Genomic DNA, 10,515 nt, shown 5'->3' with positions numbered 1-10,515 from the left:
GTGATATGGATTATCTAGATACCGGCACGCTGTAACTGTATTCAGTCATAGAATACGCATGCTAAAAAGTATAATAGGTATGTGTGTCAGCAAATTAAAGTAAAATTTGGGGTGTACACATTTTTATTCTAACTTTTATACACTATTGAGAAACAGCATGAGGCTGCATACAATTTACAGTGTAAGTAATAAAGTTTAGGTCTTGTAAAAGATTAGTCAATCTTTCAAAATGTCTTTCTGTATATGGTAAGGCACCTTCAATAAAACTAGCCAAAGCAGGAACTTTAAGATTCCCTGAAATTATTTCCGGAGCTAAGATGTTGAACACAAGTTGCGCTGCGTGGCAGTTTTTGTTATTCGTATTCCATTCGGCAGCAAACTTAAGTAGAGTTTCTTTTTGCGTATGATTGATTTCTTTCAGTGTTTCATAGAGTTTCTCATTACCACCCTTTAAAACCTCATTAACTATCTTTAAAACATGCATAGGCCGCTGCATACGTAATGCCAATCTGAGGGCCTTAATCAATTGTTTATCATGCAACAAGTTCATTAGTTCTTGTTCTTGTAATATCATTTCTTCTCTTTCTTTAGCTAACTGCTCCTTCCTTTCTGCTGTGACATCTTTTAGCTTTACGAGTTTTGAATCAGAGCCACCAGTTATGACGATGGACTCAGCCTTGTTAACTGCTAAAGACCATACTTTGCCATCATGGTTATCCAAAGACATTTTGCTTTCAGATGTTTTTATATTCCAAAGTTTTACAAGTCCATCGGCTCCACTAGACAATATTTGTTGTCCTCTACTCAAAAATTCAATTTTCAAAACTGAACTTTCATGCCCTTCAAATGTTTTTAGACAGCTCAAGTCTGCTAAGGACCATAATTTTATTGTACTATCTGCTGAAGATGTCAACACAACTTGATCAACAGGAGAAAATTTAACACACCATACACCTCTTCTATGTCCTTTTAGAATACCTAATAATGTCAATTCTTCTGACCATAACTTAGCAGTTTTATCTTGAGAACCAGTTGCAATCATTTTATCATTAGGTGACACAGAAACACAATTTATATCCATCTGGTGAGCAAGTTCTGTATAGGTTGATTTTATCTTCTGTTCAGTGGTAGACAAGTCCTTTGTTACACTCCACACTTTCAGACAGTTGTCCTGACTAACAGAAGCAAAAAAATCATTTGAAGTCTGTGAAGTAAATACTGATCCAACAGATGCTGTATGTCTTGCTCCAACTGCAATGCAAGTAACTCCATTTTCAATGTCTTGCAGCCAAACTCTTACAGAGTTATCTTTACTTGATGACACAAACATCTCTTGCTTAGTTGGAAAACAAGCTAGGGCTAAAACTATATCAGTGTGACCTTTCAATATTTGGCAATTCATGTTATCAATTTCGTAATATTTCAAATCTTGACTATTTGTTGCTACTACCATATGCTTTTCTTCCTTTCCAACAAATATGATGTCAAGTACTTCATCCGTAAAACCAATTAACTGCTTTTTACAATTAAATGTTTCTAGATCATGAATAATAATATTGTGGTCTGCTGTGACTACAGACAGTACATTTCTTAATTCATTGAAGAGTAAATGTGTAATGGCCAGCCCACCTTCTTCAGCTGCTGGGGATACAAGACTATTGTTCTGTTCATACATTACACGGCTCATCAACATATTCCACACTTTGACCACACCTTTCTCACCAGCACAAGCAACATAAATACCCTCTGTCTCTAATTTCTTTTTAAAGTTGGGTATTTTAAATGAAGGAGGCAAGAGCACAGTAGCTTCAATACTCTCATACACAGGCAAAACTCTGATTGCTTTGCTCTCATTCAAGTTCCACAATATCAAGACCCGGTCTCTACCTGAACTAACCATATATTCACCATCTGGAGTAAATTGTAAAGATGTTATTTTACTGAAATGTCCAGAATATACAACATGTTCTTTCCCAGTTTTACAGTTCCATGATCTGATTTTAGTGTCATCAGCTGCTCCAAACACAAGCTCCTTGGATATGTCTGGATGATACTTTAATACAGAGAAAACACCCATGGCACCTCGTAGACTACTAGTACAAGTATTGTGAGCCAAATCCCATAGCCTGATGTTACCATCAGAACCTCCAGAGGCTACATATTCATCTGTTTGGTCAAAAGCTAATCTAGCAACAGGTCCCTTATGGCCTGATCTCCAAATCTTCTGCTGTACTCCAGTTTCTCGATCCCATAGTTTCATCAGACCACTTTTGTGTGCACTGAGTACCAATTTATTGTTATGAGATATTTGAAAAGTGTAAATTTGATCAGGCTCACCATCTTCTTCTGCTTGTCCAATGACATGTGTTGTTGAAAATGTGTTGATATCAACCACTTTGACAACATCCTCACACTGGCACAGAAGGTGTACACCATCTGAAGTCCATTGTATGTCTCCACCGGTGTAGAATGCAGTGTACTCTGCCGTTTTTTCATATCTGAAATATCATAAAATAAAAAGGTATAGAACATTTCGATACAAGAATGCTCAAATAATGATTCCACAATATGTCATATTATGAACTATGTCTAAAACACAAAGTCTTCTAAATTAAAGTTTATTTATTATTGCAATGGTAGTAAATTAAGTAGCATGAAAGTGAAATACTTACATTTCTTTCAATGAACTCGACATGTTTACCAAACACTTAACCTAACAAGTACCACTATATAGTATTCAGTGAAACTAGCAGAACAGACTTTGCTAGTTATTTGATCTAGTAATTGATATTCTGACGAAAATTAAATCGTTATTAACATTGAGAAAAACAATATATTATAGCAATCGTAATTTGGTTATATTCAAAACTTTTACTTAGCACAATAACAAACGCATGCTTGAATGTTTAAGTTTGACAGTATTGACACTAAAATGTCAGTTCAAGAACATTACTCACTACGCTGGCATAAACATAAAAGCTAATTACTAATAAATTACAGATTCATCAAAATTATCAGCTTAATTGCGCCGAAGCGTACCTATGAACATTACATTTTAATAGATTAGAATGGGTAGTGCATAAACTTGGTAACTCCAAAAAATTGCATTTCTGCAGTCTACTTTTCAGTTATTCAATCAACACACATTCCTAAACGACTATTTTACCTGTCAATGTGAATTGTCAAAAACATATGATTTTATAGAGGTTGTAAAAGGTTTTCTACAGAATAATAAATTAATGCAAAATGTACAAGATATTTAGGAAATTTGCGAAATGTCGCCTCACCGCCGATAGATGTCTTTGCACTATAAAAGAAGATACCTCCAAATCTTCAGCAATTAAGTTCGAGACAGTTTTTACTTTTCCCACTATAAAATATGTTTCAATCCTGAATAGACTTAAAGTTTATCAAATATTAGGAGCTTCTGTAGCCATACCTGGCAGCGGTATATTGGAAGCATTGAATGCAGTTCCCTCGGGCACTCTTCTAACAGCGAGTTATATTGGTAAGTAAATTGTGCAACCAATAGTTCTGTGAAGTTTGGTGACAAATCTTATTTTAAAAAATATACAAGTCTATCACCTATTTATATTATTTCAGATTTGAATATGGTTCATTCACAACATCCATTCTACAATAAGGTCATACTATAGTTGCTGTCTTATGGTTACAGGTCTTACAGGTGCTGCAGTACTATCAGTGGCTACCTTACCTTTTAGAAATACAATTGGTTTTATTTACATTAGTGAAGATAATACACAAGTGAAAATATCATCAATGGACTTTTGGGGTAAAAGGATTGACAGAATAGTACCTGCAGATGATTGGATACCATTACTTGATATGAGCCCCAAACTTTTGGATGCACTTTATCTGACACCACAACTCGCAGATGGTACAAAATATAAGTTATTTATCAAGTTTGGAAATGTTCTAAATGCTAAAAAAATAGGTCAAGTTTTAGAATGATATACATTCTTCTGAAGAGATAAGGGTAATGAAGAAAACAACCAAGTCATAGTGTTATCAATCTACTCCTTAACATACAGTAGTATTGAGAACCAAATCTTATAAATAGGTGAAATTTAGATTAAATACACTGTTAAAACAATTGCAAGTGGTTTTTTTCCCTATAATTAATAAAACAAGTTCAACCGTGTGAATCTAGATTGTGTATGTGTTACATCAGCAGCATGATGCATGTAGACTATAGCTTGACAAAATAAAAGTAACATACAACCATAATAATTATTTAGCTATTATTGACATCTTAACATTAACTTATCAAAAACTTTGTTTATAATAACTTCAGTTTTGAAGCAGTCCTTGTAAGCTCATTGATTGATTTTATAAATAAATAGAATGAAGCAGAAAAGCAAAGTATCAATAAGACATAATCAAATTAGTTGGCAGAACTTAACCAAATAATGGTTAACAATAACATATAATAATGCTAAAAATTCATAATAATAGTTGGTATATACAAATTTATAAAATCACCTATAAATGATCCATTTCCTATCCCAAACATTTCAGTCAGCCAGACAAATAAGTATACCATATATAAGCAATTTAAACCACACAACAAGTCCAAGGTGGAACTAAAACACACATGATAAATAGTATTACCAGCAGTAGCATTTGAGTTATTCCTCATAAAATTTGCTTTCCTTTCAAACATATAGTGAAATAAGAATGCTTTGAATAAAAAAAACTATTGATTGTCTCTTCCATTAAATGCTAACCACTGGATAATGTCATCTTGTATTATTTTGGTGGTAACAGTGAAAAAATATTTTACATAATTTAACTTCAACAGAATATTGTTTTAATGTGTGGATGCAAGCCATTATTTTTATAATTAATACCATTACACTCATCTTTATAATTAGACTGACATATTATTGTCACCACAAAATCCCTTCCATTATTAAACTTTATTCTTCAAAGCAATGATGATCTGATTTTTTAACATGATGGAATATTTTGTAATATTTTCCTTTTAGAAATGCATATGGCAAACTATAAATAATAAACACAGATGTTTTTTATATTCGGTAACTAACTGGCTGCATGTGATGTGCCTTTGCATTAAGTGATGGTGTACATATATTATGGTAAGTATGTTATTAAATGTATTGACGAAATTTCAATCACCATCAAAAATATAGATGCTGAGTGTCTACAACAAAATCTATAAGCTCACTCTATCATTAACTGATACTTTTCATATCATATGAAACATTGAGTTTTACTAGAGTTTGTTAAAAGAATTTACAGTATATTTTTCCAGTATTAAGAAAATTCATCTATATTTATGTTGATGATCAACTTACAACAAACTTTGCAAAGTTTATGGGTAAGTATATTATTATATTACACTTCTAACAAAACACAATCACATTTTATTTTTACAAATATCACGGCAATGAACAATTTTCCTACTTGCCCTAACATGTACTACACAGTAAATGTTTTGGTGCCTATTATATTAATTACAACTGTTAACTAATATGATATTTTAACATAGCCTTTCAACATGAGTGTACATATGCCCAATGAAATTTTAGTGTTCCCTGACTAAAATTCTCTAGTCTGATTGGTCACTAAAATCTCAAAGCCTATTTTTGAAGATACCAAATTAATATGTTACAACAAGACAAGGATGCTGCTAATCTTTGACGTCATACAAATAACAATATTAGTCACGAGTCTATCAACTTTTACAGCTCATTAAGTAATGAAGAATCAGTAACATTGAAGCTGTTCATAAAACAATGCATATATTATTACGACCAACCTTTAGGGGAGCTAATAGGTAGTATTCATTTGGTATCTTCACCACAATCAATTTAAATATTCCTTGAGCAGAATTTAAATTTATAAAAATCTATGGTAAAATATTGCATGTGTGTATTGGTGTTATCAAGTTAATATTAATTAAACAATATCCCACACGAACATTACTGATAATTAATCGACCCAAGCCTGTGCAGGCTGGTCTGTAGTAAACGGACTCACTCCATTACGTTCCATGGCTTCTAGTATCTCACAAACATAGGCGGCCACATCAACTCTGCTCTGGTCAATGCCTTTGATGAATGGATGCTCCAATAACCTGTTATATTTTGGTCGCTGATTTTCTTCTTTTATGAGGCTGTAATCACAAAATAAAATAATAATACATCATATAATATAAGCAATAAGTATATTAATAAACAGCTAACTGTGTAAGTCATACAAACCAAGTGTTAACAAAATTGACGAAGTTATTTGAGAACGCGTTGTTGGTATTGGTGAGTCTTGGCGGATCACCTTGTACCACTTGTTGTAGTTGTTCGAACACGGATCCCCAACGCGGGTAAGGGAAGGCGCCGGTCGCTACCTCCATCAACGTGATGCCGAGCGACCACACGTCAGACCGCACGTCGTAGCCACGTGCCCGCCCGGGGTCAATACGTTCTGGCTGTAAGAATATTTTATTTAAGTAACATTTTCAGGTCAAATTGTTTGGAGAACACACAAATATGAGATATTTAATATAGGATTATTATTTTCTTAAATTATTGATAAAAAAATCAATAACAGCAAGGCTAAGTTTTATCATCTAGCAATATTTTTATCCTTGGCTAACAATTTTGTCTGGATATCGAAGGCAAAGCTACGAAAGTATAGCTCCATGAGAGTTGGTATCAACACAGATAAAAAGAAATCACAAGGAAGAGATTAATGATTTATTAGGTGAGCACTATACTTACTGCCATATAAGGTCTGCAGCCAGCATCTCGTGTGCGTGCTATTGAATCTACTAGTTTTCCAGATATACCAAAATCACATAATTTTATATTTCCTCTCCTATCCATTAATATGTTTGATGGCTTAACATCTCTGTATAAATAAAAATCATAATTAGTTGTATATTCAGCCACCATATTTTAACAAACAATACTTTTTATTTACTTCAACTTACCTATGAATTATTTTTAGTTTCTCTTTTAAGTAATTTAAAGCTTTGACTGTTGCAAGTGTTATTTTAGCTAGAATGGTTTCAGGTATTCGAGTTTGCATTCTTTCACATATAAACTTATAAAATTTATCTAATGATGTGTCCATTAACTCCATGCAGATCCAACAGTCACCCTGGAACATCACAATTGAAATTATACTGTCACTGATTTGAGATTGAAATTCTTGGACAGCATCCAATTAAATGTGGTTAAATATTTAGAACAAGTATCACAAATATGTGAAATACCACAATATTTTACATATTATCAATGTTGCTCTGCTATTTATGTGTCATAACATAAAACAGTAGATTGACTATTATTATAGATTTAAAAGTACTCAATTCATTAGTTCAAGTGCAACCAACCATAATTAACATTTGTAACTTCTGAGTCAGTACAGTACTTAGAAAGTATTCAAGAGCAATTTGCCAATGTGTCAAGAAATTGGTACCAGTTTTAAAATACATAGGACACAGTACATATGAAATATTTTTCAGTCATAAAACATTAAAACAAAACATAGAATTGCTAAACAATGAACTCTATATAATACCTGTATAAAGAATACAGTACCTCTTTAAATAATGCTCCATAGAACTGTACAATGTACACACATTCATTGCTTTTCATTACAACTTCAAGGTCCATGAGCAGCTGCTTCTGTTCCTTCTCATCAACTGTGGAGCGGATACGCTTCACTGCCATTACACGATTTGTTCTGCAAACATGGATAAATATTGTATCAAAATATTCAGCCCACTTAGGCCTTAATTCGTATGCTACCATCAGAAAATATATAGACATGATTATTGTGTAAATAACAACCTGTTTGTCATTGTAGATAGTTTTACTGGACTGCCACTATAACACACTTTATTGTACACAATTATTGACCTATTGAGTAACATGGCAAGTATATAAGTTTATAGTTGATCTTACTTTCTGTGGACCATTTTATTTACAGCTCCAAATGCTCCTCTACCTATTTCACCAAGATCTTGTAAATCATCTGCTGTGAAATCATATATTTCTGTAGCTGATAGCTGCAATTTGCCTGATGACTGCATAGATGGATATATTCTACATCTATCCCTGAAAGTTGTTTGTATGTTTTAATTATCTCACAAAAGTATTTATTCGAAGAAGAAAGCACAATCAATGTTACACATATCTCTTAGTACCATAGAAAGACGATTTTGATTTACCTTGTATTCTCTGGCAGTACATCTCTTATAGTTCGTGATGGCACTCGAGGTCTTGGTATAGGGACTGGATTAGGAGTAAATGGCATAAAAGCTGCACCTTCACTTGAAGGACCACCTCCTATCTGTAGATTTAATCCTTTGCGCTTCTCTTGCCCAAATAAATTCAATTCTGGTTTGGGCATAGTCGGTCTACTAGGACCTAGATAAATCAACGACATTCATTAATATTTTAAATATGAAAGTAATTGAAATAAGCACTAACTTAACTCCTGAAACGTTTATTTATTTCTATGTGATTACCTTGGTTTGATGACACTTCGCCATTCTTCGACATTTTTAACATGTAAAAAATTAGGATTTATATAGTTGTCACTATTCTTTGGTGCAAATTACAGGTTTCCAATTCTCCATTTGAAGGTTTAAAATACGAAATTGGTCACGTTTTCATAATATGCCATGTAAATATAATGTCGAATGTAAGCATCGTACCTATCGACAACTTAGGATACGATAGCATAAGTTTGACAGAACATTATTGATATAATCTGTGGTTTACAAACATAGACAATGGCTGTGAGGTAGTTTTTTGTTTTGACATAAAGCTTATTGTACACAAAAGACCTGAATAAAACTAAACTGAACTTATAAAACTTAATCACTCCAATTGGTTCAAAAAATTCGATAGAGCTATTTATTCATTATTATTCATAAGGTATATAAAATAATTTACTACAGCGTAATAATTTGTCCTTAAGTGATCACGGTCTCTCATGAATTCGTTTCTATTTTATTAGGGGTAGCTATGATAGCTATTAGTGGAATGCATCAAGGTTGTGTTGTGGCCTGTGATTGTCTTTGGATCGTGTTTGGGAAAAATAAAAAACATACATTTGACAGATAATTGGGATCTGGTAATGTCAAAACAACGTCGAATAAATAAAATATAAAATTTACTTACGTTTTTATTTCACATGCGGCGGCAAACATGTCAACAATTATAAAATTTGATGTCAAAGAGTTAAAAAGATTAGCTTCTGATAACAACTCATGTATTGTGGAAAAAAAAGTGACACAAAACCTGGCGTTACAGCCTTGGTGTCTTGGAAACCTCAAGGAATCTATAAAGAATTTATTGGATTACAAAATTGGCAAATTTGACAAAGAGTGAGTATGCTATATTTCTAAAGTATCGTTGTTACCTCTTAGCATAATAATTATTGCTTACAAAGCATAAATCTATGTAAGTGTAAGGTATCCTTGCACAACATTATGTTTCAAGATAATATTGTGCAAGAACAGAGTAAGATTCACTTAAAACATTGTACTTTTTATGTTGTTTCAGGTTTAATGGAATACTTTTAAGTTATAAAAATTTGAGAATACTGCAGAATGTTGGTACCATCAGGAATGACAATGCAGACATCCACTTTCAAGTACAAGCAGACTACTTTATATTTCGACCACACGTTGGTGCCACCCTTACTGGTATTGTCAACAAAAAAAGTACAACACATCTAGGCATACTTGTGCACAGGTGAGATTTGATAACAAAAGTTCTGCACACTCATAATGCATCTTTTCTTGAACAGTCTATTAATAACTTGTGTATGTTTTAGAGTTTTCAATGTGGTTATTCCAAGACCAACAGAGGAGCCAGGAAACATGTGGGTGGGTTCTAACATTAAGGAAGGACAAGAAGTTACTTTTAGGATAGTTGTCTTAGACCTTTATGGAGCCTTACCTTACATCAGGGGCGAACTTGATGAAAGGTATTTAGTACTTATTATATTACATTTTTAATGCTCCGTATCTGTACCATCATATTTTTAATATGTATCCTGCTCTACCCTTACTTACCAATATTATCATTTCAGCTGTGCCAAATTGGGCCCTGATGGGGATGATGATGAAGGTGCAGAACCTAAACCTTCACAATCAATACATGTGTCCTATGTTGATTTTGACAAAACTAAGCCTTACAGTCAGAAAGAAATTGGAGATGGCCTTCCTCGTTCAACATCCAAAACAACTGCTAAGAAACTAGGAGAAAGTCACGCTATTAATGGAAAATCAGGTTCATCTAAGGCGAAAAATATTGACAGCGAGCTTATTGTAGGGGAAAGAAACAAAGTCAAGCGACAAAGCAGAATTCATGAAACTGATCAGAAGATAGCAGAAAAACCTCCTAAAAAACACAAACGCGACGTACAATATTAATTAAAACTATTGTTTTTCGTATTGTACCAATAAATTTAGAGTATTGTTTTATTTAAATATACTTTTTTTATACACTTCAG

The 10,515-nt window shown here is 33.0% G+C and overlaps 4 protein-coding genes across 4 annotated transcripts; 2 read left to right on the top strand and 2 right to left on the bottom strand.

Moving 5' to 3' along the window:
- Positions 1 to 111: 111 nt before the first annotated feature.
- LOC142974837 (transducin beta-like protein 3) lies at positions 112 to 2,914 on the bottom strand. Its single transcript, XM_076117390.1, has 2 exons — positions 2,673 to 2,914; positions 112 to 2,498 (listed from the first exon to the last, which is right to left on the bottom strand). Exons 1-2 carry the CDS (start codon positions 2,693 to 2,695, stop codon positions 143 to 145), a joined length of 2,379 nt encoding a protein of 792 aa, XP_075973505.1. The 5' UTR covers positions 2,696 to 2,914; the 3' UTR covers positions 112 to 142.
- A 273-nt stretch (positions 2,915 to 3,187) lies between these two features.
- LOC142974836 (transmembrane protein 186) lies at positions 3,188 to 4,115 on the top strand. Its single transcript, XM_076117389.1, has 2 exons — positions 3,188 to 3,508; positions 3,677 to 4,115. Exons 1-2 carry the CDS (start codon positions 3,247 to 3,249, stop codon positions 3,970 to 3,972), a joined length of 558 nt encoding a protein of 185 aa, XP_075973504.1. The 5' UTR covers positions 3,188 to 3,246; the 3' UTR covers positions 3,973 to 4,115.
- Positions 4,019 to 8,760, bottom strand: LOC142974835 (dual specificity mitogen-activated protein kinase kinase 4-like). Its single transcript, XM_076117388.1, has 8 exons — positions 8,519 to 8,760; positions 8,219 to 8,417; positions 7,953 to 8,105; positions 7,587 to 7,731; positions 6,974 to 7,143; positions 6,762 to 6,891; positions 6,249 to 6,469; positions 4,019 to 6,160 (listed from the first exon to the last, which is right to left on the bottom strand). Exons 1-8 carry the CDS (start codon positions 8,559 to 8,561, stop codon positions 5,977 to 5,979), a joined length of 1,245 nt encoding a protein of 414 aa, XP_075973503.1. The 5' UTR covers positions 8,562 to 8,760; the 3' UTR covers positions 4,019 to 5,976.
- Positions 8,761 to 9,096: 336 nt separating this feature from the next.
- Polr1F (RNA polymerase I subunit F) lies at positions 9,097 to 10,509 on the top strand. Its single transcript, XM_076116937.1, has 4 exons — positions 9,097 to 9,382; positions 9,561 to 9,752; positions 9,835 to 9,987; positions 10,093 to 10,509. The coding sequence occupies exons 1-4, from the start codon at positions 9,204 to 9,206 to the stop codon at positions 10,433 to 10,435; spliced, it is 867 nt and encodes a 288-aa protein (XP_075973052.1). The 5' UTR covers positions 9,097 to 9,203; the 3' UTR covers positions 10,436 to 10,509.
- The last annotated feature ends 6 nt before the right edge of the window (positions 10,510 to 10,515 follow it).

This window comes from Anticarsia gemmatalis, chromosome 8 (genome assembly GCF_050436995.1).
Source record: "Anticarsia gemmatalis isolate Benzon Research Colony breed Stoneville strain chromosome 8, ilAntGemm2 primary, whole genome shotgun sequence".
NCBI lineage: Eukaryota > Metazoa > Arthropoda > Insecta > Lepidoptera > Erebidae > Anticarsia > Anticarsia gemmatalis.
Note: the sequence above shows the minus strand (reverse complement) of the source record. Positions and strands in the feature narration are given on the sequence as shown.